At 55.8% G+C, this 26,367-nt stretch overlaps 13 protein-coding genes across 13 annotated transcripts; 6 read left to right on the top strand and 7 right to left on the bottom strand.

Moving 5' to 3' along the window:
* Positions 1–37: 37 nt before the first annotated feature.
* Positions 38–1,615, bottom strand: N7459_003812 (NAD(P)/FAD-dependent oxidoreductase; the record flags this gene model as incomplete). The annotated part of the gene is made up of 3 exons (XM_056942996.1): positions 38–928; positions 991–1,519; positions 1,590–1,615. The coding sequence occupies 3 exons, from the start codon at positions 1,613–1,615 to the stop codon at positions 38–40; spliced, it is 1,446 nt and encodes a 481-aa protein (XP_056799879.1).
* Positions 1,616–2,328: 713 nt separating this feature from the next.
* N7459_003811 (uncharacterized protein) lies at positions 2,329–2,663 on the top strand (the record flags this gene model as incomplete). The annotated part of the gene is made up of 2 exons (XM_056942995.1): positions 2,329–2,443; positions 2,491–2,663. The coding sequence occupies 2 exons, from the start codon at positions 2,329–2,331 to the stop codon at positions 2,661–2,663; spliced, it is 288 nt and encodes a 95-aa protein (XP_056799878.1).
* A 265-nt stretch (positions 2,664–2,928) lies between these two features.
* On the bottom strand, positions 2,929–3,858 carry N7459_003810 (SDR family oxidoreductase; the record flags this gene model as incomplete). Its single annotated transcript, XM_056942994.1, has 4 exons — positions 2,929–3,114; positions 3,170–3,326; positions 3,388–3,495; positions 3,548–3,858. 4 exons carry the CDS (start codon positions 3,856–3,858, stop codon positions 2,929–2,931), a joined length of 762 nt encoding a protein of 253 aa, XP_056799877.1.
* A 369-nt stretch (positions 3,859–4,227) lies between these two features.
* Positions 4,228–5,463, bottom strand: N7459_003809 (phosphatase PAP2 family protein; the record flags this gene model as incomplete). Its single annotated transcript, XM_056942993.1, has 3 exons — positions 4,228–4,724; positions 4,793–5,313; positions 5,387–5,463. The coding sequence occupies 3 exons, from the start codon at positions 5,461–5,463 to the stop codon at positions 4,228–4,230; spliced, it is 1,095 nt and encodes a 364-aa protein (XP_056799876.1).
* A 1,513-nt stretch (positions 5,464–6,976) lies between these two features.
* Positions 6,977–7,762, top strand: N7459_003808 (glycoside hydrolase family 11 protein; the record flags this gene model as incomplete). The annotated part of the gene is made up of 2 exons (XM_056942992.1): positions 6,977–7,230; positions 7,405–7,762. 2 exons carry the CDS (start codon positions 6,977–6,979, stop codon positions 7,760–7,762), a joined length of 612 nt encoding a protein of 203 aa, XP_056799875.1.
* An 831-nt stretch (positions 7,763–8,593) lies between these two features.
* N7459_003807 (uncharacterized protein) lies at positions 8,594–9,466 on the top strand (the record flags this gene model as incomplete). The annotated part of the gene is made up of 3 exons (XM_056942991.1): positions 8,594–8,940; positions 9,005–9,234; positions 9,291–9,466. The coding sequence occupies 3 exons, from the start codon at positions 8,594–8,596 to the stop codon at positions 9,464–9,466; spliced, it is 753 nt and encodes a 250-aa protein (XP_056799874.1).
* Positions 9,467–10,112: 646 nt separating this feature from the next.
* Positions 10,113–12,585, top strand: N7459_003806 (ATP-dependent 6-phosphofructokinase; the record flags this gene model as incomplete). The annotated part of the gene is made up of 2 exons (XM_056942990.1): positions 10,113–10,853; positions 10,912–12,585. 2 exons carry the CDS (start codon positions 10,113–10,115, stop codon positions 12,583–12,585), a joined length of 2,415 nt encoding a protein of 804 aa, XP_056799873.1.
* Positions 12,586–13,372: 787 nt separating this feature from the next.
* Positions 13,373–15,064, bottom strand: isn1 (IMP 5'-nucleotidase ISN1; the record flags this gene model as incomplete). The annotated part of the gene is made up of 5 exons (XM_056942989.1): positions 13,373–13,462; positions 13,524–13,663; positions 13,726–14,520; positions 14,610–14,744; positions 15,040–15,064. The coding sequence occupies 5 exons, from the start codon at positions 15,062–15,064 to the stop codon at positions 13,373–13,375; spliced, it is 1,185 nt and encodes a 394-aa protein (XP_056799872.1).
* Positions 15,065–15,727: 663 nt separating this feature from the next.
* On the bottom strand, positions 15,728–17,675 carry N7459_003804 (putative MFS quinate transporter; the record flags this gene model as incomplete). The annotated part of the gene is made up of 5 exons (XM_056942988.1): positions 15,728–16,804; positions 16,872–16,942; positions 17,007–17,064; positions 17,123–17,312; positions 17,398–17,675. 5 exons carry the CDS (start codon positions 17,673–17,675, stop codon positions 15,728–15,730), a joined length of 1,674 nt encoding a protein of 557 aa, XP_056799871.1.
* Positions 17,676–18,854: 1,179 nt separating this feature from the next.
* On the bottom strand, positions 18,855–20,378 carry N7459_003803 (uncharacterized protein; the record flags this gene model as incomplete). The annotated part of the gene is made up of 1 exon (XM_056942987.1): positions 18,855–20,378. One exon carries the CDS (start codon positions 20,376–20,378, stop codon positions 18,855–18,857), a length of 1,524 nt encoding a protein of 507 aa, XP_056799870.1.
* A 556-nt stretch (positions 20,379–20,934) lies between these two features.
* On the bottom strand, positions 20,935–22,697 carry N7459_003802 (glutathione synthetase; the record flags this gene model as incomplete). Its single annotated transcript, XM_056942986.1, has 4 exons — positions 20,935–21,768; positions 21,840–22,403; positions 22,468–22,554; positions 22,614–22,697. 4 exons carry the CDS (start codon positions 22,695–22,697, stop codon positions 20,935–20,937), a joined length of 1,569 nt encoding a protein of 522 aa, XP_056799869.1.
* Positions 22,698–23,212: 515 nt separating this feature from the next.
* On the top strand, positions 23,213–24,398 carry N7459_003801 (putative endo-1,4-beta-glucanase; the record flags this gene model as incomplete). Its single annotated transcript, XM_056942985.1, has 2 exons — positions 23,213–23,399; positions 23,449–24,398. The coding sequence occupies 2 exons, from the start codon at positions 23,213–23,215 to the stop codon at positions 24,396–24,398; spliced, it is 1,137 nt and encodes a 378-aa protein (XP_056799868.1).
* Positions 24,399–25,351: 953 nt separating this feature from the next.
* N7459_003800 (NPP1 family protein) lies at positions 25,352–26,133 on the top strand (the record flags this gene model as incomplete). The annotated part of the gene is made up of 2 exons (XM_056942984.1): positions 25,352–25,584; positions 25,641–26,133. 2 exons carry the CDS (start codon positions 25,352–25,354, stop codon positions 26,131–26,133), a joined length of 726 nt encoding a protein of 241 aa, XP_056799867.1.
* Between the last annotated feature and the right edge of the window lie 234 nt (positions 26,134–26,367).

Below are 26,367 nucleotides of genomic sequence, written 5' to 3'. Positions count from 1 at the left end.
CCGTTCCTATGCTTGCTTTCAGCTGAAGACATCCAGGTTACAACTTCGGAGTCAGGGCCTTGATGGCTTCTGGCGCTGTAAGAAGGTCTCGCAGTCTCTTCTCGTTCAGGCCATAGGCGTCTGGAAGCCAATCGCTGACGCTCTCTCCAAGCAGCATCAACCCGAGCGCCTCGCCGCTCATCAAGCAATTGGCCATGCCGTAGCCGTTGAAAGCAGCGGCTATCCATTCCCCCTGGCCACTCCGTCCCGTCAACGCTGATGGCAGCCGCCCAACTACGGGGAGACCATCGGACGAGAAGCCCATGATGCCACTCCAGGAACTCACCAGCCGCCATGGCGGGGTGCAACTCTTACCGAAGAACTCGGGAAGCACCGATTGAAGATGCGTGACTGAATACTTTCCCACGAAGCTGTCGTCGGCCGAGATAGTGTCGTCGGCGGTGGCGTTCTCGCCGCCGAAGTAGAAATATCCGCTGTTGGCACTTTGGCCTAGATAGTACAGGCCATGGCTCGTCCGCCCCGTCTTGGGATCATAAGTGACCGGATAGTGAAATCCCCACGATACAGACGTGCCTTGGTTGGACACTGCGTCCCCGGGATCTTGGACTGTCATCGTGCCTTTGAAGGGGTGGATGCGTCCTCGCAGTTTGGGCAGCAGATGTCCGCTATACCCGTTGGTGCAATAGACCACTTTACCCGCTCGCAGTGGGCCGCGAGAAGTTCGGATCGTGTAGGGGAACACAGAGCTGATTGGCGTTGCGAAGCTGGGGTCGTGCGCCACCGATTCCACGGGCGTGGCCGTCTCGATGGTCAATCGGTTGGGGTACTTCTCCATCAGTTTTGTAAACACTTTCGTGACCAGGCGATATGGCCAGACGGTGCCAGCAGGGAGGATCGAGCCTCCCGCTGCTCCGTGGATGCCATAGTCCTGTTCGGTTCAGAAATGGGTCCTTTCGCCATCAACTGGTGAGGAGCACTTGCCTTGAGCACGGTTTCCTTATCAAGGATAGTGTATAGCCCCTTCAGTGCCGGATGGTCCGATTCCAGTTGTGCTATACTCTGCTTGAAGTCACGGAACTTGTCGTCGGTCAGGAAGACCCGCAGTTTGTTCAGCCGCTGCAACTCGCTCGTCTCGACGGCGTCATACTCCTCGATCAGCGCCTGCATCTTCTCGAGATTGCGGAAGGTAAACGAGACGATCTTTCCGGCCATCTCGGGGCCATGCACCGCCGCCAGATGGCCATACTCTTCCCCGGCGTTGGCGGCCATCTGCCCGCCATTGCGCCCCGTTGCACCGGAGCAGAGCGTGCGAGCTTCCAACACAGTGACGGTGGCTGATGGATGCCGCTCCAGAAGCGTCTTCGCTACAGCCAGCCCGGTTATGCCAGAGCCAATGATCGCGTAGTCCCGGTCACTTGGCAGATCTGGAGACTGGGTGTTTGCAAGAGCGTGCGGAATATGCTGCCAGTACGACTCGGTTGGATTTGGCCGCGGCAGACCTGGATCGGCCACGACGAGTCTTGCGACTATCTGCTGTTAGTCTCTGCTGCCAGTCCTGGTCCAGGCTGACTACACCCGGCGCGGGGAACTTGCCAAGGTCCCTCTCGGATGCCATGAGGGCAGATCTCGAGAGCCAGAATAGAACTGCCGTCACGCCAATGGCAGCGTCTAAGACATTGAGGGTGAAAAAAGAAGTCGAGCCGGTCCGGCTTCACGATGTTTTGGCTGTTTCGATCTGGCGGGGCTTATCGTGTCGCTTATCAACCGGATCGAACTGCCTGGTTGGGAATCCTCGGCGCCAATCACGATATCCATCAATACTATTCGATGTGAGTGGTGTCCCATTGAGCTGGCCACGAGAATCCCAGTGACTCCCAGTCGAGCAGCCAAGGCAGTTCAACTCGCGAGGCATCCAATGGCATGGATTAAAATAGCGCATGGCTATCCGGGGAATCGCATGGTCCAGAGTATGACCACCGGGTTCTTACATGTAGGCATGTAAGGGCATCAGCCTACCAATTAAGTCAATAGCCTGATGGCTGGACACACTGGATCAAGTCACCATGCTCGTCTCAAGATCAAGACTGTCTCTGTGGAAATCGCTTTAGCATTCCTCATGTCGTCATGACATTCCAACGTGCATTCCACCAGCAACATGCGGGACCACGCTTTTCAAGCGACCATAGGAATGCACGAGAGTTGTTTTTCCTGCCCTGGTTGGCCCCAGGACAGATATAATCTCTTCTCTGCTCTGGTTTCCACATCCGAGACACTCCTTCTGCACTCTTCTATCTTCCCTATCTATCTCATATCCAAGGCACGTCCAAGATGAAGTTCTCGTCGGTTATTCTCGCTGTCTTCACCCTCGTTTCGACCGGCCTCGCAGACAAGTCTTGCACTCCCAGCTTTGACTACTGCTCTGATGTGTTGATCAAGGACAAGGGTAAGCCTGTCCACTTTCTACAACCACACCCCCAGCTAACAAAATAGGCTTCACCGCGGCGGATCTGAAGGATGTCCTGAAGGGAACCGATCTGGAGAATGAGGATATTAAGAACGTTCTGTTCCACTGTAAAAACCCGGGCATTGTTGGTCACCCTAAGCTATGCAAGAGCGGCTGCAAGGACCCGGCGCAAGAGGGCAGCCACTCGTGCGATGCGTAAGTGGTTTCTTGGTTCATGGGTATTTTGGAGCCGACAGGGTGATGTTGACTAACACCCAAGACAGTTAATGGATTACTGGGAATCGGAGGTTACATCCATTTGCATATATTTCGCATATGTTGTACCTAAGTTCAACTTTTTGGCCAGAATACAATCCTCTTTTCGGAAGGAATCCAGTCTTGCATCCGGATGCACGCCCAGGTATATTAATGCATCTCATGGTCACTCGCCTATCCAAGGGGGGCTTCTCTTCGGCTGTCGCCTCTCACCAGGGGATTTCCTCGCCGTCATACTGATTAATGCCGGGCGCATTCTCCCATCCAGGAACACGGATATTGACAAACTTGCCATTCTGCTCAGGGCCGGTCCTCTGGATGATATCCACCACCTTCTCAGCCCCGGTCTCGACGGGGAGATCAGCGTTCTCACTACCCAGATCGGTGCGCAGCCACTGTGTCAAAGTCAGCAAGCGGAATGGGGACTCGGGAGTATTCGATGAAGCTCACCCCGGGCGAAATGGCTAGGAAGGAGAGTCCCTCTGCTGCATACTGCTGGGCGTATTGCACGGTCAGCATGTTCAATGCCGCCTTGGAGACTTTGTACGCCGGGCATAGCATTATCTCGTAGACTTTTGCGCGGGCGATGGAGCCCAGGGTCGTTGAACTGTGCATTGAGTGGATTGTGAGTGCACGTTGCTGGTACATTCTCAGTCGAGTCCTCTTACATGTTGATCACCACTTTCTTCTCTCCTTTGCGCAGCAGCGGCAGGAATGCTTGCGTCGTTTGGTGGACCGCCACAACATTCAGGTCGAGGATGTTGGTGAGATCGTCCCTGTGCTCACGTCAGAATGACCCGTCTTCAACGAACATCACCCGATACTCACGTTCCCTCCAGCCCGGTCGCCGTCCAATCCATCACGCCGGCATTGTTGATCAGGTAGTCGAGGCCCTTGCCCTGCAACTTCTGCTGCACCACGCTGGCCGCCTCGTGGACACTCGCCTTGTCGGTGACGTCCAGCTTGACCAGCTCCACGCGCCCTGCCGAGGCACTGACAATCTCCCTCAATTGCGGCGAGTTGTCCTGGCGGGCGGTTGCGAAGATAGTGCCTACTTCGGTGGCGGGCAAGCTGGCGAGGCGGGCGACCAGGGCGAGTCCCAGGCCGCGCGAGGCGCCAGTCACGAGAAATGAAGCCATGCTGTAGAGTAGAAGGAGTGTTTTGTTGCAGAAAAGACTGGTTACTTGGATGTCGTCGTTACGGAAGAGCATGGTCTCATTTATAGTTCTAACCTTTAAGTTGTACTGCACAGCTTAATAATGTAATCTCCGAGCTAAACCCGCTGCGCGAGTGGTGGATTTATCAGCCGGAGTTTACTACCGCTTTATAATCAAGCCAAGACGAGGTATGCTTGGCTCTGCGCGACTATCGATTTGGTGTTTATGTGTAGACAGAACTAGATAGAATTACTGTATGTACCCACATCCCGGGTCTTCGGGCTCACCGAGAGCCCGTGAAGAAGACTCCTGTGGAAATCAATGGACGCCCTCGCTGAACAAAAGCGTGCTCTATACGTCGGCCACCGGAGGTGTAGGGGGTGGCTGCTCTCGCATACGCATCTGATTGCCGTTGGTCTCGGCGAAGGCACCTCGTTCGTACGTCCAACTATCCGTGCCGAGCGAGCTGGGGAACCCAATGCCCCGAATAAAGGCGCGATGGCGAGCTCGTGGCCCCCACGCCCAGCCCGCGCCGCGCTGGATGGGGAGGTGGTACATGCGAAACCCGATCCAAGCAAAGAGGATGCCCATGGCGGCGCCAAACAGGATGTCGAATCCATGGTGGCGGAAGTTGAACCAGCGCGAGGCCGCGATGAAGCACGCGGTGGCCGTGGGTACGAAGGCGAGGATCATCCCCAGCACGGGCGGCGCCGCACCGCGACGCCGAACGGAGGACCGGTCGTCGGTGTGAGTGTCGCCTTCAACGGGGAAATAGGGTAGATGGGGGAACCCGATAGAGAATTTGGCGCATAGCCACAGAGTCAAGTAGCCGAGTCCGGCAAAGGAAACTACACAGCGCAGCGTTAGTCACGGGACGCGCCTGGGGTGCCATCACGGTTGTTTCAAGACCACCTACAGGATGAATGGCCGCTGGGGAAGCTCGAGAAGCCATCCACGCGCACCCGGGACGACTGGTCCCGGCAGATGGTCCATGACACCAGGGTCGAGGCGCCTTGCAAGCGCTCGCCGAGCCCGCCCACGGCGTGCGCCGCGACGTGCTTCAGGTCCGGATTGCACCGCGCCAGCAGGTCGGGGCGCGGCTTTCCAATCAAGGTCTTCAGGCCTTCGGTGGACATCCACACCCCGGCGACGGCCACGGCCAGCCCCATCCAGCCCGCGTTCCACTCCCATACGCGACGGCGCAAGATTTGCGACTTGGAGGGCTTCGGGCCGCCTGCCGCCGCGGTGCCCGGGACGAGCAGCAGTGCGCCCGCGAGGATGATCACGGCGGGCGCGAAGAGGGCGGCGAGCACGAGCGTTGCGGTGGAGACGGTCTCGGTCTCGGTGTAGGGGAAGGAGATACTGGCGTCGTCCAGGGAGAACGGGTGATGGTTTGGCGTCTGTTTCGAAAATCCATATCCGATCAACGCGACTCCGCTGAGTCGAGAGTTAGCATGAGATCGTATCGACCACGAGATTGCGCGTGGCGTGCGAATGCGCGTGCACGTACACGATAAAGACCCAGTCGATGATATAGGACAGAAGCAAGAGCTTCGAGATGCGCGCCAGCACATCTCGGGGCGCCATTGCGGCAGCTTATACTCTATACAGGACTCTCTGTGACGAGGAGTCCACTGGGACGCCCGCGAGGAACACGCCCGACGGTGATATTGTGATGTTGGGGGAACTCGAGGTCAGGGAGTGCAGGATGAAATAGAGACTGCCACAGGCACAGAGAGGCCTGACGCCAAGCGATGTGGCGGAGCAAGAGTTTAAATCCCAATGCGGCAACTCGAGTGCACGACATTGCCTGGTTTATGGAGTTGCCTAGATATCTGGATCATGAGAATTCATTATCCTCGGGGAAGTGAGCACTGGATCTCGGACTGAGCTATCGTTGATTCTGACCCTGATTCGATGGGCGACACTACTCCACGATCGGGGCTGGTCCAGTCTGTGATCCCGATCGCAAGCGGCTTCTCCACTGGAGGATTCAGGGTCCAACAACACATCGCTGGATCTACTGTAGGCCCTGGAGCTGCGGCTGCATTGGATGACAATATCTAGATCTCTGTTGAAGTAGGTATTCTGACCTATGTGTATATATGTGTGTGAACAATATATGCTTATCTTCGCTTTGCAATCCATGCACCTGTTCTGCGCAGGACTACTATCTCACGATATATCTCGCAATATCTTCCACAGTGTCACCTAGGCAGTCCACTGTTCAACGACGTCGTCTATAGTGATATATATATTTATCGGCTCTAACTCCTCGAGAAACACTCTTCCAAAGGACATTTCATTATGGAAATTGAATCAGTTCCAACCAGAAATTCTCAGACACGAGGATAGACTATAAATACTGGGACTCGTGCCTAGTTACCAAGTGATACAGCCCATTTCTTCTGGCTCATGGAGGTAAAGAATAAATTACCACTCACTTCCACTGGGCTTGTGGTTTAGTGGTATAATACCCCCTTAGCATGGGGGTGGTCCGGGGTTCGATTCCCCGCGAGTCCATTTTTTGCATTTTTAATGTCGCCTCCTTCTGTAGGTCTACTACGGAGTGATGCGTAAATTATCAATACCACCGGTGATTATAACCTGCTAATCTTTGTCGCCTTCTGGCGGATCCCAGATCAGGGAGGGGCGACCTGCTAAAGAGTGGAGCAGCATGTCAACATGAATCGACAGCGGGTTTCATCCTTGACTTCTCAACCGAATCGTCAATTGATACACGCAGCGGGCGAGTTCTTATCCTGGGTGTGCTAAGCCGGTGGAACCTCGCTATTATCGTAGCAATTCCACTATTGTCACAGAAAGGTGGATAGCTTGCCACTTGGCTCATCTCCCGGAAGTACTTTATGTTTGATAGGTCCGTATGTGTCCATTAGATACCAGAGCTCACGCAGCTGGCTTAATATAGAGTGCCCAGGTGGGATTCATTACTGGCATCACTGCAGAAGGTAGACTAAGTGGCCATCAATCTGCAACGGACTTGCAGCACTTCCAGGGATGGCAGCCTCTGATATAAATAAGACCCTAGAGCTCCCATGAGATGTTTCAGAAGCCCTGCCATTGGCCTCCATCCATCACCATGGTCTCTTTCACTTCGCTCGTTGTGCTTCTGTCCCTCACGACTAGGGCTTTTTGCTCCACTGAAGAACCCCAAAAACGCTCGTTGACCTCAAGCTCGACTGGAACCAGCAATGGCTACTATTATTCCTTCTGGACGGACGGCACTGCCGATGTCTCTTACACCAATGGCGATAGGGGTGAATATAGTGTCACTTGGACCGGCGACGTGGGCAACTTTGTCGCTGGAAAGGGCTGGAATCCTGGTAGTGACCGGTAAGCGCTACGGTTCAACGACGATGAACACTGCGGCTCACGATGCCTCTCATCTTCTCCTGTAGGGCTGTCACGTACTCCGGTACCTTTGAGCCCGATGGTGAATTTCTTCGCTCCCACGCCCAATCCTCGGAGAGACAGGCTGATACATTCTATTCCTGACACAGGAAACAGCTATTTGTCCGTCTACGGCTGGACGACCGACCCGCTCGTAGAGTTCTATATCGTCGAATCCTTCGGCACGTACAACCCTTCCACTGGCGGCACCTACAAAGGCACAGTGACCAGCGATGGCGGCACCTACGAGATCTACTTGAACGAGCGGGTGGACCAGGCCTCGGTGGAAGGCACGGCGACATTCAATCAATACTGGTCGATTCGCCGGGAGAAGCGCGTAGGTGGTACTGTGACGACTGGCAACCACTTCCAAGCCTGGGCGGATCTTGGCCTGGAGATGGGAACCTTCAACTATCTGATTGTGGCCACGGAGGGCTACGAAAGCAACGGTTCTGCGACCATTACGGTGGAGTGATTCATGGCCCGGGAATTCGAATTCGATTGGTCAGTTCTCGATCGGCGAGTTGCATTCTCATACTGTCTGGGCCGCAAATCGAGAGAGTTTGTTCGTGACAAGAACCCGTAGCGAGTCAACACGAGAATTTCGATCGTTAGCCGCCTGTCAAAGACCCTAGGGTGAACCTGGGATGCATTTCCCGATATATTCGATCTATAGGTCTGTCAATATTGTGTGGTGCGCTGCACCAGTCATTTCCAAGCTCCCGTTCGCAACACGGTGATAAGACGGCTAGACCAATAAGGTGTCCCCCCGGCTGCGATGAGCATAGGACATACTCGAAGGGGAAGATACTACAGTAGAAGCGTAAGTACAGTGCGCACGATGGAAATGTCACAGCTAATCGGGTTGGGAGATATTGGGTCCATCGGCATTCCTCGACGGAGTTCTATGACGCTATCGACCCGCCTTGGCTGCATAGCGGGGAACGCGCGAACTCGACCGGCGACAAAAGTGTCGATGCGATTGGTGGCTGACCTCTTAAGGTGGTGAGGTTCAGCTGGCGCCGAGATCCGCCTCGGTGATGGCTCATCTGCGAGTACCATCCACCGCGGGCTGCTGGATTTTGGGACGGCGAATCATCCCAATCGTCGGCTCGTTCACTCAACCATGATCTCAGTCCCGGTGCAGCTGATGCGACACGACATGAACCCCAGCTCGCCGGGGGTATAAAGAGGGCTTATCTGTCCCCGCCGACCTGTTCCATTGTTGCCAACTATACTGGACGTCTTGCTCCTACCTGAAAAACACTCAATTGTTCCCACTGGCCCACAGATTTGACTTGCCACGATGGCACTGAACGGCAAAGTTGCGTTGATCACCGGCGGCGTCAAGAACTTGGGCGCCGCATCGGCGCGCGAGCTCGCTGCGGTCGGAGCGCACCTGGCTCTCCACTATAACTCGGCGAGCAGCAAGACTAGTGCCACCGAGCTGGAGGCCGAGCTGAAGCAAAAGTACCCCGGTTCGAAAGTTGCCTTCTATCAGGGAGACTTGACGAGCGCCAGCGCGGTCGACCACCTGTTCACATCCGTCCTCAATGATTTTGGAAAGATCGACATTGTCGTCAACACGGTGGGCAAAGTATTGAAGAAACCCATCACCGAGATCTCCGAAGAGGAGTACGATTCCATGTTTGCGTACGTTTCTATGCTTGTCCCGGTAGCAGGCGCGATATAAGACTGACTCTGATCGTTGGCGTAGGATCAACTCCAAGGCCGCATTCTTCATTCTCAAGGAGGCCGCCAAACATGTCTCCGACGACGGCAAGATCATCACGATTGTGACCGCCCTGCTGGGCGCCTTCACCGGCTTCTATACCTCCTACGCGGGATCGAAGGCACCCGTCGAGCACTTCACGCGAGGAGTGTGCAAGGAGCTGCAGGCGCGGCGCGTGAGCGTGAACAACGTGGCTCCCGGTCCGATGGATACGCGTAAGTGCTTGCAGCGGGTCGAAGCTGCCCAGATTCGAATGACTGACGGAACATAGCATTCTTTTACCCACAGGAGTCGCCCGAGGCGGTCGAGTTTCATAAGAGCAACGGCATGGGTAACCGATTGACCATGGTCCAGGACATTGCGCCGCTGATTCGGTTCCTGTGTACCGACGGTACTTGGATCACCGGGCAGACGATCTTTGCGAACGGTGGCTACACGACTCGTTGAAAGTGGAGAGGAGTCTGTAGAGCTGAATAAGATTTCAGAATGAAAAATAAAGAATTGGGAATTGTGTATTGGCATTTGTCTAATCCGAGTTGACTTCCCCACAAGGACAGCAGTGATCACATGTACACCCAGCCCTAACTGTAAGCCCTTAGTCTAAATCGGGAGCTTCACGTGATTAATAACCCACTCAGTGATATCACGTGACACTTGACATGCTCCCCGCCCTAAACCGGATTGGGCGCAGGCGGTGACATCAATCCAACGCGGGTTTCAATTGTCGGCGCATCGCGAGGTGGTTGACTGAGTGCTGCATGGTGGTCAAACCAGGCCAAATATCGGTGGGATATGCTTTTAGTCTGCCTCGCCTCGTTTCATCATTCCTCTCCTGCTCTTCTCCCGTTCTCTCCCATCGTGCGCTGCCCATCCGTCCCGGTTTGCAATCATTGATATCATCCGCATCTGTGACGACACTCCCCACTTCTGCTTTGTCTCACCGGATTTGCGCTCAACCCCTCCACTCCGTGCCTTTAATTAACTTCACGGCGTCACGGCAATTTTTCCAACCCAATTCGACTTCATCACTCTCACCTCTTCTTCAGTTGGTTTTGCGCTCGACCTTCCTCCGGTCGACCCTTTCGATTCCAACATGGAGCCCCCTAAAATCCCCGTGGAGCCGGCCAAGAAACGCCGCATCGGCGTACTCACCTCCGGTGGTGATGCCCCCGGCATGAACGGCGCGGTGCGCGCCGTCGTTCGTATGGCCATCCACTGCGACTGCGAGGCCTACGCCGTCTTCGAAGGTTACGAGGGCCTGGTCAACGGCGGAAATTTGATTCGCCAGGTGCATTGGGAGGATGTCCGCGGCTGGTTGTCCCGAGGTGGTACACTGATCGGCTCTGCCCGGAGTATGGCTTTCCGAGAGCGTGCTGGACGGATGCGCGCAGCCAAGAACATGGTTCTCCGAGGCATTGACGCTCTGGTGGTCTGCGGTGGTGATGGCAGCTTGACTGGTGCCGACGTCTTCCGCGCGGAATGGCCCTCTCTGCTGTCGGACCTTATCGCGGCCGGCGAGTTGACCCAGGAACAGATCGAACCCTACAAGGACCTGAACATTGTCGGTCTGGTCGGCTCCATTGACAACGACATGTCCGGTACCGACGCTACCATTGGCTGCTACTCCTCCCTCACCCGGATCTGCGACGCCGTCGACGATGTGTTCGACACAGCCTTCTCCCACCAGCGTGGCTTTGTCATTGAGGTAATGGGCCGCCATTGCGGATGGCTTGCCCTGATGTCGGCAATCAGCACTGGTGCCGACTGGCTGTTCATTCCCGAAATGCCTCCCAAGGACGGCTGGGAGGATGATATGTGCTCTATCATTACCAAGGTTTGTGTACCCACAGACCCCTGAAAAGACCTCGCCCTCCTCACCAATTGAGAAATAGAACCGCAAGGAGCGGGGAAAGCGCCGCACGATCGTCATCGTTGCCGAGGGTGCACAGGACCGCCATCTAAACAAGATTTCTAGCTCAACAATCAAGGATATTCTGACCCAGCGACTCGGTCTGGATACTCGAACCACTGTACTGGGCCACACCCAGCGAGGTGGAGCGGCCTGTGCCTATGATCGCTGGCTCTCGACCTTGCAGGGTGTCGAGGCCGTTCGGGCCGTGCTGGAAATGACTCCCCAGTCCCCTTCGCCCGTCATCACCATCCGCGAGAACAAGATTATGCGGACCCCTCTGATGGAAGCAGTCCAGGCCACCAAGGATGTCACCTCCAAGATCCACGCCAAGGAGTTCGATGCCGCCATGACCCTCCGCGATGCCGAGTTCAAGGAATACTACCACGCGTATCTCAACACTGCTACCCCAGAGCACCCGAGGTTGGCTCTCCCCGAGGGAAAGGTAGGACTGGAACACAAGCCCCTCCTCCCACCAGGAACCTCAGATACTTATGATCCACAGCGCATGCGCATTGCCATAATTCACGTCGGTGCCCCTGCCGGTGGCATGAACCAAGCCACCCGGGCTGCCGTCGCCTACTGCCTAAGCCGTGGCCACACCCCTCTGGCCATCCACAATGGTTTCCCCGGTCTTTGCCGTCACCACGCCGACAAGCCCGTCAGCTCTGTGCGAGAGGTCCGCTGGATTGAATCCGACAGCTGGGTCAACGAGGGCGGTTCAGATATCGGAACCAACCGCAGCCTGCCATCCGAAGACATGGAAAGCACCGCCAAGTGCTTTGACCTTTACAAGTTTGATGCCCTCTTCGTAGTCGGTGGGTTTGAGGCTTTCACCGCTGTGAGCCAGCTCCGCCAGGCCCGAGAGAAGTATGATGCATTCAAGATCCCCATGACCGTCCTGCCGGCGACGATCTCCAATAACGTTCCTGGCACCGAGTACTCCCTTGGCAGCGATACCTGCCTGAACACACTAATTGACTTTTGCGATGCCATTCGCCAGTCAGCATCCTCTTCTCGTCGTCGTGTCTTCGTGATTGAGACGCAGGGAGGCAAGTCGGGTTACATCGCGACTACCGCAGGTTTGGCCGTCGGGGCTGTGGCCGTGTACATCCCCGAGGAGGGCATTGACATCAAGATGCTTTCCCGCGACATTGATTTCCTCCGCGACAACTTCATTCGGGACAAGGGTGCTAACCGTGCCGGCAAGATCATTCTGCGCAACGAATGCGCGTCAAGCACTTACACAACCCAGGTAGTTGCTGACATGATCAAGGAGGAAGCCAAGGGACGCTTCGAGTCGCGCGCTGCCGTGCCCGGTCACTTCCAGCAGGGCGGCAAGCCGTCGCCCATGGATCGCGTTCGCGCCCTGCGCATGGCCATCCGGTGCATGCAGCATATCGAAGGCTATGCGGGCAAGAGCCGGGACGAAATCGCTGCTGACCCCCTGACAGCCGCCGTGATTGGTGTGAAGGGCTCGCAAGTCCTGTTCTCGCCGATGGGTGGTGACACTGGATTGGAAGCCACAGAGACCGACTGGACCCGCCGTCGCCCGAAGTCTGAATTCTGGCTGGAACTGCAAGATGTCGTCAACGTTCTCTCCGGGCGTACCGCATCCCGTGCCAATGAGACCTGGTCTTGCTATGAGAGTACGTAAACTGCCGGCAACCCCTGGCCGCTTTGATCGCATTTGGATTTTCGCGCGTTCTCCCTGCTCACTGGATCGACGCATCGACCTAACGCTACGTTCTGATTCTGGTGCTTATCGGCCTTTCTTTGGCTCTGGGTGTTAACAATTCTCGCCTCTCTTCTTTCCAGATCCCGCTACGGTGCATTCCATTCCGTCCGTCCCCAACTCCCCTTGAAGGATTCCCTCTCGGCGCTGTACACCCTCCTTTCAACCACCTCTGATATTGGCGGCCACAGAAAGCTCCCTATAAACCGGACACATCGCTCAAGGATCTAGCCTGTCATCCCCAGTGACGCCCGTCGCTGGAAATCGTCAACCCCGAGCGAAAACGATGGACCCCCGCTTTTACGTTTGTATGATGTTATGCCACCCCCGTCCAGATCGAGACGGATCTGGGCGACGCTCTAGGCTCGGGAGTTATGGCCCTATCTTCTATCCCTTGTCTTCTTTCGTCTTGATTTCGCACACGATGGCTTCAACGCCTAGCTAGCATCGCCACTCGATCTACGAGATAGTGCCAAGCCAATAACACGCATGATCAAACAATCCTCTTCGTGAACTGTATTGACCAAGAGTTGTGGATTTATGATGTAGCATAAACATAAATGATAAGGCCGAAAATGTGAGTGCGGGCTGACAATGGTAACCAACTTATTATGATCAACTTGAAAATATTCGTTGACTGAGAATGCTCGCGGGTCAATAACACGCTGGCGCTAACATGCTTTCTGTGAATGTATCCGGTCCCGACTACTTATGGATTCACCGCAGATTCAAGCTCATCCAGCAGATCCACCGTCTCCGCGGGACTGGCGATCCAAGCCGTGGTAGATGCCAGACGGGCCTGAGCGAAGGCCGGTGTGAGAGGGGGGTGACCATGCACAAGCGGAGTGCGGAATGCTTACCTTGAAGTCGTTCGCGCCGGCCGATAAGAATTGATCGCCAATGTGTAGCGTCTTGGAGGGATCGATGCCGCCAAAGTACTGCTGGCACGCTCGCACTCCCCACGACTTGTCACCAATATCGACAAACACGTCATTCCCACCTGTAGAAGCAAACCGGGGTTAGACCGGACACGGCGCGGTGATGGCAGGGAGGGCTGTTTACCATTGAAGGCGCAGAAGGGGAGCCGCGCGCCGACGGCGGATCTTTCGACCGTGTTCTGGACGACGAGAACCGTCTCCTCCAATTGTTCGCGGTTGATGCGCACGCCGTTCACGGGATAGACGCCCACGGCGCGGTCCTTGCGCAGCACCGCGGCGGGCAGGTTGAGGTTCGCGGCGCACGCACGCAGCGCCGACTCGGCCAGGTCGAGCAGCTGCTTGATGTCGTCGTCACGCCAGGCCCGCATGTCATCGAGCAACCACTCCGCGCGCGGCACGTAGGCAAGTCGGTCCGGCGAGGTCTGGTCGAACCGGAAGAGGAAGTTGCTCTCGCCGCCCATAACCACGATACCCTGTTTCTGGGCCGGGGTCAGGTCGGCCGAGGCATGCACCGCGTCCAGCAGGCCCTGGAGCCGGCCGTAGTACTTGGGCGCATCTTCGTACCCGGCTGCCGTCACGATGCCGACCTTGCGCCCCTGCCGGAGCAGGCGCAGGATCCGCCCGATAACTGGGTTGTCCGCCGTCAAACAGGCCCCGTCGTCGTAGAGGGTGACGTCTCCGTCGAAGGTCACGAGTTGGACCTCGCTGGAGCGCACGAGGCCCAGCAATTGGGCGGAGTTCAGGATCAGCCGGATATCGTTGAAGGAGGGCGCCACAAAGCGCCGCCGACTGATGAAGCGTCGCTGGTCCTGGTACTTGAACGCATCTTCCAGATGCAGCTGTGTGAAGAAGGTGCCGACTGAAGGCACTAGTAGTTGGAGCTTGGATTTGCCGGGGGCCTTGCGTTCGTGATGCTGGACTGTGCAGGGGGGGAGGGGAAGGGTTACCATCAACGATCATTGCTAAAAACATGCTGCTGTCCTCGTCGTTTCGAGCATCGGGACTTACTGTGATCGACAATCAGATTCTCGACATCGCGCATAATCTCCGCATAGCGCTGGTAGGTGTCGGCGGCGACCGTCTGCAGTCCCGCACTATGTTCCTGGTAGATGGCCGTGGGCTGCGAATGTAACACAAAGGGGACTGCGAGCAGGCCCTAGAGCGAGCGAGCGAGAGAGGATGTGTTGAGCGGCATCCTTTGATGCGACGCGGGGCTGGGGGCCTACCTTGATCCATTCAATCTAGAAGTTCAGTCAGAGAGAAGGTAACAGCAGATAGAGAGGATGCGTACCAATTGATCCCGGCGATGGGTCTACCCCAGCGGAGTCAGCATGAGAGCGTTCCCAGGTTGTCATTGGAGGGACTCGCGCACCTTGAGGGCATCTACAGCAGGGCCGGGATTAGCGCGGGTCGCACCAGGCGAAGGATTCTGGCCTACATTCAACGCGATAACGGGTCGTCATGGTGTCGATCAATCGGAGAGCGAATGCAGTCCGAGCTTGGAGTACGAAGAGGAAGTAATCAGGGACAAAGTGACCAAGTGACTAAGTGAGCCAATCGCCGTGCACGTCCCCCGTTGCGGGGGGATTTGGCGTCTGACTCACGTCGCCTCACTCTCATCTCCACGGCTACCAGGGCAGAGTAGTGCGGTGGAATAGGGAAACATAACTTCAGAAATTACGGAGCGCCCCTCCCCCTTTCTCTTTTTTTGAGTGAGTTGCAAATTGCAAGTATGGTGATGGTTGTGCAATGTTCTACCATCATCTACAGGTTCCTCAAGGGATTTTGCAACAGGGCCATCAGGCAGAGATGCTTGACACCTATTCTCAACAGTTACTTCTTCCTGTATAGCTACCTATATAGATACATGGGTAGGTTAATATTTCGGTGAATATCTTTGAGAAACCAATTATCAATATTCGGTGTCTAACACGGTGAGAGTATCAACCTACTACTCACCAGGATATATGTCTTGCGGAGTTATTGCAGACCAAAACGAGCTTCGTTCAACTGCATATATTGTACCTGGATATTGCTGATCATGGCATAAATTCATCGAGAAATCCGTAACACATCAGTCCCTTCCTACTAGCAAAGCCCGTAGGTGATATTATCAATCGTCCTCTTTACACGTGGCCCGGCGCGTCCTTTCTTTCCACATGTTCGACCGTCCCCTGTCCAGCGAACATGTCCACCTTCTCGTCCACAACTTGGTCCTGCTCGTCGGCGTCCCGGTTTCCATGGCGGCCGATCTGGTACCAGGGCAGCGCAAACAGCCGGTCCATACTCTCGAGCGTGCGGCCGGCCGTCTCGGGTACGCTGAACCACACCCACACGCCGCCGAGGAGGGTGACCGCGGCGAAGAACCAGAACGTGCCCTTGGGGCTGATGCCGCCATCGGCCACGGGGAGCAGCATGTTGGGCACCGCGCGGGAGTTGCCGTACTGGTTGGCAAAGTGGAGCGTCATGGCGAGCGAGGTGGCCAGCGCTCGGATGCGCAGCGGGAACAGCTCGGCGGTTAGCAGGTACTGCATCGAGTTCCAGCCCAGCGCCCAGCCCAGCCCCGAGATGTAGATCATGGCGATGGCCCCTTCGCTGGCGCTCTTTTTGTTGGCGGGTAGCTTGAAGCTGTCGACCACGCCCATCTCCGGCACCGCGGTCAGGAAGCCCGCGATGTAGATCATCGAGATGGCCTGGAGGGCAATGCCGAGCAGCAGGGCGCGCTTGCGGCCGATGACGTCGACGAGGAAAAGGGCGCAGAACACGGCCCCGGTCAGCTTGATGATGCCAAAAATCGCGGTCACCAGGAGGTTCTCGTTGTTCCCGGTGATGCCCAGCAGCTTGAACAGATCCGTCGCGTAGACGGTGATCGAGCCCGCCCCGGACCATTGCGACAGGATTTGCGCCATCAGGGTGAGATAGACACGGTACAAGTTCGAGGGGACCAGGAATGTCTCTTTGATGACCCCGATCGGACCGGAGCCGTGGGTTGCCTCCATCTCGGCCGCGTGGGCATGTTCGATGGCGGCGATCTCACGAACGACGTAGTCGTGGTCCGGAGGTAGATTGCGGACGCGGGAGAGGTTGGTGATGGCCTGTTCCATCTGGCCTTGCTTGACGAGGTACCGGGGCGACTCATACTGCAAGAAGGACAAGATGAAGATCAGACCGGCGAAGATGATGTGGAGACTGGTGGGGACCTCCTACATGAGGATCAGTACATATTCAGTTTCTTTTGTGCCTGCGTGACTGAGAAGGAAGGACGCTTACCCATCGGTTGTGCGTGTGGTCTCCCAGATTCACTTGACAGCCGTAGTTGGCAAAATATGCCAGTACAATACCTAGAGAGGGGACGGTTAGTCGGTCTATCATTTGCCATCTTCCCCAGTGAACCTAGATACTCACCCAGATAAACGAAGCCGGTGAACACGCAGGTGCAAAGACCTCGAATGGCAGCGGGAGCCTGGCATCTTTGGGTTAACGCCGGTCAGAAATACAAGGTCCAGCAAGACCAGACTCACAATCTCGGCGAGATAGACCGGGGCCACTACCACGGTTTGGCCGACGCCGAGTCCAGCGATGAACCGACCGGCATAAACCGCACCCAGACTGCCATTGTTTCCCATGAAGATGGCGATGCCGACTATCCACAGGAGACAGAGTTGACGAGTGGCCCAGATCCGGCCGATTCGATCACACACTAAAAAGGCACTATATGCAGCACATCGGGAATCAGTCATGCACCAGACTGGAGGATAAACGATGCAGGATGGAGGATTGGGAAAAAGGTACGCACAAGAGAGCTCCGCCGACAGATCCAATCTGCACCATGGCCGAGACATTACCCTTGATGTTGGTTTGTTCCACCTCGCTGTACGAACTGTAGTGGATATAGCGCTGGAAGTCCTTGGAATTGAAAGCGCCGGAAATCAGGCCCTCGTCGATCCCACGCGCGGCGCCCATCAAGCCAAAGGAGACGACGGCAAACCAGAGTCTCCAGTTGAAGACCTCCTTGGGCTCGCCCAGGTTCTTCAAGCGGAAGATATTGACTGGCTTCTTGGCTCCGCCTGCCATGATGAATGAGTTGGAGATGGAGGATTAAAATGGACGATGGTGCAAGTGTGGAGAAGAGAGAGAGGGAAAGGAGGGAGGAAGTAGAATGAAAAGAAACACACGGGGCGATGCTTTAATAGCAATCGCAATTCGATTCCACCCTGGAGGACCCTAGGACCACGCGGGGAACACCGATACACCAATCTATCCATTCAGGCTCGAGAACGCGAGTCAAAAATGGAGTCCTGACAATCGCCTCGGGGTGACCGGGGGTTGATCCATACGCGGCAGTCCTCCATCTCTCCATCCGACACTGTCCTCTCCACACTCCTCCATGCACCCCGGGTTTCGAGCACGTCAGGGCCCCATGGACCATCGGTGGGACAGCCAGGACGGCCAAGGCTGGGGAACAGGACCAAGAGAGCTTGGATCCCGACAAGTTCGACGCTCTCATTCGACCGCTGCGCCGCGTGTGATGACCGGGTCTTTTTCTCTCCTCCCCGCTTCGAACAGGGGGGAAGTCGCACGTCCACGCCGAGCGATATTCTCCCGAGGAGATAGCACCAGACCCTTCCGGTTTCTTCCTGTCTGACCCGATTGAATGAGTTTGGCATCCCCTCCAGGAGAGACCACGCCATGGCCCGAGGCTGACGGACTAGGTCATCGACGCTCGATCCACGAGACTCGGAGAAATCCCGCTGAACGTGGCTAGGACGTGCCGCTCAGCCAAGACCTGGGGGCGAAACTGGGGAAAGGCCCTTGATGACGAGATGCGGCAATGGTGATTGGCTCTTCCGTCCCAAAGCCGACAATGGGAGATGCGCGGCGTCGCTTGGCGTGGGGGGAAAGCAAGGCAACATATGGCGGAGGACGGTGGACCAGACGAGGTTATATCGTCGATCGCCGGGATTCGTCTTTACTGCCGATTGCGCTGCATCTTTCCTGCGCCGGCGTGTCCGTTTGTCGGCACTTGCAAAGCCAAGGCGAGAACTCTCCTTTGGCTTGGAATCACCGGAGATTCACCGCAAGCCTTGATCCGATTAATATGATCATGATGTAACGGAACGATATATATCTCGCCGTCCTTGAACCAGCTTCCGGGAAACGAGATGGATGGTGGGTTTCTTTTCGATATCTTGATCAATGGCTATGTACATGCAGGAATGCTCCCCAATCCGTTCAAAGCGACACCGTTTGGCCTCATCCCCCAGCGACGTAATCGAAGGTTATCAAATCCTCTGGGACCGTGGTTTTCTTCCCAAACATCTTCATCAACAACACTTGTGGTTTCGTGTCCCCCGTAGTCGGCTGTTGGTAGATGGCCATCCAGGCGGTTTCAGAGTTTGGGGCGAAGCGCTTTTGCATCAGCGTCTTGTCGGCGTGGGACTCGGTCAGGGGGATATTCGACTTCGCGACCTGCACCCCCTCTGCCTGAAGGCGCACCGGCAGTTCAGTGCGAAGGGACGAGATGAAGTGCTCGACCGTCTTGGAAAGCTTTGGCCCCTTCACGTTTGTGTGGAACCATATCTCATTCTCATAGATGGTCATGGCCTCGGTGTTGGAGTCTCGTAGATCATCCAGGGCTTTGAAGGCACTGGCAAGTGGGTCGAGAATATATGCTCGCAGGTTAGCCGTGTTATAGTTACGAGGGTTCAACACTGGGAAATAACACATCACCGCGCCAATGGAGGTGAGGGCGATCCATGTCGAATCGCCATTGTTATTCATGAATCCCAGGAGGGCGCCCGCCCGAGACCACGGCACATACTCGCATCGACTTTGATGCGCCGCCGAGAGCTCGAGCGTCTTTCCATTCGGGGTGTATCGAGATCCCCACAAGTCGAGGTCTCCCCAGGTCAGCGCATCCAACTCCTTCGTGTCGTATTGCACCAACTTGGCCGCCATCCCCGAGTAGTAGGGGGTTCCCGATCGAAACACGACGCGTTGGAGACCCCGGTCGTCCTCGTAGGATTCGCCCCCTCGCATTTCGATATGCCCGACGTCTCCTCGCGGCTGACTCGGCCAGAGTCCCCGGAACCCAATCCAGACGCTCGTCGTCGCAACTTGGTTCATCGCTGCCTTCCACCGTTGCATCAAGTGCGCCAAGGTGTATTGAAACGAATAGATCGGCACGGCTAGATCAGGATTGCCGGAATTCGCGGCCGCCACCAACAGCGAATTGGCAATCCTGGTCAGGAGCTCCTCCCGATTTAAGACCGTTTCCTCTCTCGATGGTGCCGCGATCTGCGCTGCAAAGATCTGGAAGGGTCCCATCGCGCCGCAGTTATCCGCATCGGCGCTTGTTTGCATTTCTTTCAGCTGGTTCAAAGCAAGAGTAAGATGGCCGTGTGGACCGCGCATTCCTTGGCTAAACAGGCTCTGGAAGGACGGCGGGCGAAAATGCCCGTCCGACCACATCTTGCCGAAGTCGTCGGGGCCGATCACACAGAGGATTCCTCCAGCACTGGTTTGGAGCATTATGATCACCACTTGCGGCTGCTCTTCCACGTCGGTCCCCGACGGGCTTTGCGGGTAAAGAAGAACGCTATCGCTCGCTGCCCACGCCCGGGCCTGGCAATATGTCTGAACACCATCACGGACCACGAGCGAACGGTCGTTGGACGATGCTTCTGTCGGGCTGTGGTCGGTGGGAAACGCCCATGAAGAGAAAGTCAAGAGGAAAAGTGCGTTCAAGAGGTAGGAGGTCCATGACACAGTGACCATGGCGGCTTGGAGAAGTGCATGAGACCACGGCAATGGAATGGAAATGGAAAGCAAGAAGGCGGAGGGCCGGATTGCGTATATAGCGGGAATCAGATCCTGAGCCAGTTATTTTTTGGGGCGATCAAGATATCGACCAAAGTACCTGGGTGAATTACCCATCTCGGTAATCCCAATGCAAGGATTTAGTGTTTGGGGGCCAAGATTCGATCTGCGCCTGTTGAGGCAATTGCTATACGTTGCTTGTCATTTCCATCCCATTCTTTCTATTGATTGACAGCCTCATCTGTGTTCATGAGAGGAAGGATCTCTTTGATCCACTTGGCGGTGGCATATGCGCAACGACTAGGGCTATGGGACAACTGACTACCACCCGCAAGTCAGTTTGTGCCTAGTGGGTACGGACTCGCAGGGCGCACCTTAGTCCCTGCGTGTAACAAGGATAAAAAAGGCCAGCAAGAGGCGCTGTCGTGGGGAGGTATATGACGCAGGATGGACTCTGCGAGGGTACAAGACTCCCCAGAATCCCGACGAAGCGAATCTCGTGGTGAAACCGTCGCTACACATCCACCAAGTGCGGCGTATCAAAGCATCCATACCCTTTCACAACGCTCATTTCATCCACGTCCGCGTGCTTGGTCTTGAAAGTCCAGCCGGCCGTGGCATTGTGAAGCAAGTCGCAGCGACGGTCGGGCGACGAGGATCTCTCCCACAGGCAGCATCCAACAATGCCCAGCTCCGAGACCACTTCGCCACCCTCGATACCCGCCGGCCCCATCAGGAGATTCGTCAGCAGAGGTGGTTGGATCCGCTCCATCAGGATATAGGCGGACCACTGGTGCTCGGGAATCGATCGCAAGAACGGGGGAATCTCGTGGCCGTAGATGTTATGCCCACCGCCTTCGAGAGATGGCTTGAGAATGTACTTGTCAGAGCGTTCGAGATCGCAGGCCAGATCGCGAGCATGCCGGCCCGCTTTCGACTCGTCCAATGGGTGAAGCGGGACAAAGGTGTCCCGGACGGCGGCCGCTTCTGAGTCGGAGAGGAAACGTTCCAGGGCGCCGGGGACGGTCAGCGCTTGCTGGATTTTCTTGAAAGTGGACAGATGCGACAGGATCGACGGGCATTTGATCGCAGTGGACATCTCCAGCCGAAGCCGCGCTTCCCAGCCGGCAGGGTCATACTCATCGGCCTCGTACCCGGCACGCAGGTACACCACCGAGATTTCCACGGGAGTGGTCGATGCGAGCCAGGGAGGCTGGAAGAGCAGCGCCCGGGATTCAGCGAGACGAGTGTGTTCGAGCACCGAGTGAAACTCCAGGCGATAAGCTGGTACGGGGTCCGGCCGATTCCAAAGCGCATACTCAATCGGCCGCTCGTCGGCGATATTGAACTGTCTCTTGCGTGAGCGCTGTCCTTGTCTTTCCTACGTGACATCTTTGGGGCAGGAACTCCGTGACAGACATTATTCGGCTGGACAATGAATAGCACTGCGGTCTGCTTGGCAAGACCGGACTTTGGAGGGCCGTAGGTATCGTGCGCCAGACTGAGACAGGAGGCAAGGGAATCAATGTTATTATTGGCTGGCAGCGATGTGAGATCAAAGGACGTGTTTCCGACATCATACACCCCACTTCGTGCCAGGTACCGATGCATGTCTACGACTTTGTTCGCATGCGTGGCGCCAGCGCAGGAGAACGTGTTCAGCTCGACCTGTTTCAAAGTCGTTTCGGATAGAGACCGGGGCGAGTCCGAGGAGTCCACGGAGCTCATATCACCCGTGTGAAGCATGTAGTCTGAGCGAAAGATTCCAACCGATATATGGTTGCGCGACGGCAGTCCTGCTTCCTTGGCCGCTTCATAAATACTCCACAGCGCAGCCGCCAGCGGTTCGACCAGGATGAGGTCTTGGAGAGCACTATAGATCCACTCTTCATCTTCGGCGACGGAGCAGTACAGCTTGTTATAGATATGCTGGAGCTCAAGTGCTTGCTGGAATCGCGCGCGTGGGAACAGCGTCGGAAAGCACTGGATCGCGGTGGAATGTTAAACGACCACAGCCCGCAACTCCCGATGGCAAGGCGATACTGACACTGACGCCCACTGGCTGCGACAGAACGCTATTCTCGGTCTCTGATCGAACGAGTTTCAGCAGCGATCCATGATTAATTTGCCAGTCCTGCGCGCGCGGTTAACGGCGTCATCTCTGGTGCGTTCGTAGACCCGGCAAGCGAGTACCTTGATATGCGCGACCAAGGAGAGCAGCCGCTCCTCGCTGAGATCTGGAGGGTAATCCTGCTCGGACGGACCCGGTGAAGACATGGCGTAGTAATCGTGGCGCAACGCCGGCGCTGCGTTCTCTGGCTGTAGTATGGGCAATGGTGGGTTTTGGGTGAGTTGGGATGAATTTGGGGGCGTCGATGAGCTCCGCCTTCGACTCAAAGCGGCTCGCGATCGACCCGGCGCGTCGGGAGATGATTCCTGCGAAACACGGTAGTGTGCGAAGCGCCTACGCCAGGGTTTCGCTTCGCTATTTTTCCGGTGGCTGGATCTTCTCAGTCATTCATCTCACGTTGCAGGTTTATTGCTCGGTCTTCGCCATGTCCCCATCTGGACGCAGACCAGGCTATCCGCCAGTGGCGTCGCCCTGAAAGAGTGTTCTGGCGCGACGTCGAGCTGTTATACAGGCTGAGTGACGGGCATAAATAGGCCTCTGTCCATCCAAGGATGAAGACGAGAGAGCAGGAACTACACTCCCGCTTGTTCTTGACCTGACAGTGATCTGATCTTTTCTTTGGACATCACCTTTTGGACCGAATTCATCTTTGCCGGTAAAGATGCTGTGGTTCGTTGTGCCCTTGCTGCTGGTTCCCCTGGTGGCCGGACATGGTCATGTCACCAACATCGTCATCAATGGGCTTTCCTATGCCGGATGGGACATCGATTCCTACCCTTATGAGACGGATCCGCCGATAGTGGTGGCATGGGGAACCCCGAATACAGGCAACGGCTTCATCACGCCTGGTACGTTGTCCCTGCGTGTCCATGGAGCTTCCGCTGACGACTCCCGTAGATCAGTACAATTCCTCCGATATCATCTGCCATGAGAATGCTACCAATGCCAGGGGACATGCACCGGTGGCTGCAGGCGACAAGGTCAACGTGCAATGGACCAGCTGGCCAAGCAGCCACCACGGACCGGTGATCACATATCTCGCCAATTGCGGCGACTCGTGCGAGACGGTGGACAAGACCACTCTCGAATTCTTCAAGATTTCCGGCGTGGGGCTCATCGATGACAGCGATGTGCCTGGCACATGGGGCGACGATCAGTTGATTGCCAACAACAATAGCTGGCTTGTGGAAATCCCTCTGACCCTGGCCCCGGGCTACTACGTGCTGCGGAATGAGATTATTGCTCTGCACAGCGCAGGCGAAGAGGATGGTGCGCAGAACTATCCCCAATGCTTCAACCTCCAAGTGACCGGCTCGGGCACTGCCTCGCCATCGGGTGTGCTGGGCACCGAGCTGTATAGCCCGACCGGCGCGGGTATCGTGGTCAACATCTACGCTTCGCTCTCGACTTACCAGGTTCCGGGTCCCACTCTGTATAGCGGTGCGGTGTCCATTACCCAGTCTTCCTCCAGTGCCACTGCATCTGGAACTCCGGTAACGGGATCGGGTGCTGCAACCGCTGCTGCCAGCTCTGGCTCGGAAACAACCAGCTCGGAAACAACCAGCTCGGAAACGTCGACTCTGTTGCCTACTTCGACGGCTTCGACGGCCACTTTCATTGCCAATACGCCTGCTACCAGCCAGACAGCCACTCGGGTCATCGCCACGTCTACTCTAATGACGGTTGCTAGCCGTGGCAGCCGTACTTCGGTCGACGCAAGCTCCACTCAATCGGTATATGGGCAATGTGGCGGGACTAACTGGACTGGTGCAACTGCTTGCAACACGCTGGCGGCTTGCAGTTCTATGAACCCGTTTTACTATCAATGTGTCCCGACTGCTGTCTAGACTCAGGAATGTGATGTTTTGGGGTTGATTGATTTCCGGTTGGATCGATTGCAATGAAAGTGCCGGCTCGCTTCCAGTGTTTGTGCTCGTGTATGTTGATCAATGCCATATAACCCTTACATACACCACCCACTCAAAAGTCTGGTTACAACACGCTAAAGCCGAGGACTTCTCCTATGTCGTCGAAGGCCGATGCCAACGCCAAGTAGTCCTACAGAAATGGAACGGCCTGCTCACCTGTCTCTTGATGGGTGAAAAGATACCTGCGCGGACACCTACCAGGGATCTACAGAAATTTTGCGATCAGTACGTTGATCTTCTCACTGTGTTTCGCATCCTATTTCGCATTTATTCTGAAGGATATTCACAGATATATTTACCTGGCCATGTAAATACATGGGTATCTACATGGTAACTACACGGTGAGAAGTAGCTATGTCGAGCACTTCTGCCTGATGTACCTGCTGCAAAAATTCCTTGCGACCCCGGTAGGAAAGTAGTCGCCGCTGAGACGAACCACACAAGCCCGCACAATATATTCTATACAAAACCCGAAAGCTGCAGGCGCTAGTCGCTCTAGGCGAGAAGACCGAGCACTACGCCCCTGGGGTGCATATATCTAAGTGGAGCGCTAGTCAATCCTCCAGCTTGGATGCAACCCCCAGAAACGAATCAAGCATGAAGCAGCAGCCACGAGGGTTGCAACAGCTCCGGCGTCTATCACCAAGTGGAGCGCCCTGGCCGCCATTCTCCTTTCGGTCTGAAGGCCGTTTCCCAACCAGGAACATCCTCCGAACGTGCAGAACCACAATTTACGCATCGGCTGGCGAAGACTGCTCCCTGAACCCGCGTTGACCGACGGGAGCCCGACCTCCCGACTGAGTATAAAAGGAAGCACTGCATAACTCAACCCGTTCTCTTTGGCAGATTACTACCAGTCATCTGCACTCCTAATGATGGCCTTCCAATTTTTGACCAGCCTCGTCGCCTTCTCATCTCTGCCGGCCATGAGCACTGCTCTCGCCTTCACCCGTCGAGGAGCGATTGCCTCCGATGAGATCGTGGGCTTCAACCAGACTGTGCCTTCGGGGACAACGGGTGAGGTCTATCTGGCGTATCAGCCCGACTTGTATGTCGTGAATGGCTGTGTTCCGTTTCCAGCTGTGGACGCGGAGGGAGACACCAAGTAAGGCCCACGATGATCGCTTGGATCGACTGTCCAAACCTGACTTCTTTCCTCAGCGCCGGCTTGGCTACGACAGGCGCTTCTGATGGGGACTGCAGCAGCAGCACTGGTCAGGTCTATGTGCGCGGCGCCACGTCGGGCGATTACTATGCCCTGATGTACGCGTGGTATTTCCCCAAAGACGAACCCTCTGATGGCCTGGGCCATCGTCATGACTGGGAGGGTGTGGTTGTCTGGTTGTCGGATTCCACGAGCACAACTGCCGATAACATTGTCGCGGTGTGCCCTTCTGCTCATGGTGGCTGGGATTGCAGCACGGATGCATATACTCTCGACGGCTCGACGCCGTTGATCAAATACTACAGCATCTGGCCTGTGGATCACCAGTGTGGCCTAACCAGTACCGTGGGGGGTACTCAGCCGTTGGTTGCATGGGAATCACTCCCAGAGCTCGCACAGACTGCGCTTGATACCACGGACTTTGGTTCTGCTATCGTGCCCTTCATCGATGCTCACTTTGATACCAACCTGGCAGACGCCACTTTCTGAGGATGATTCTATGTGGGACTTGGGGTGTAGAGGGAGCTTCATGCTGATTCCTGACTAGCAACTCTTCCACTGTAAACAAATGGAAGACTTTTATCCGTGATCTCACGCCTATCATACAACTCAGGTGTGTTTCAATTTTGAAAGTCCGCGAGATAGCTAGAAGCCTTCACTCCAAAATTTTTAAATGCATTTCTTGTATAGCGAAGTGAGACAAATCAGAAGTTATTACCAGAG

The sequence above is a fragment of the Penicillium hispanicum genome (assembly GCF_028827665.1).
Source record: "Penicillium hispanicum strain IBT 35686 chromosome Unknown utg000004l_segment0_segment0, whole genome shotgun sequence".
NCBI classification, from domain to species: Eukaryota; Fungi; Ascomycota; class Eurotiomycetes; order Eurotiales; family Aspergillaceae; genus Penicillium; species Penicillium hispanicum.
The sequence above is the reverse complement of the archived record's forward strand: the minus strand, read 5'-3'. Positions and strand labels throughout refer to the sequence as shown.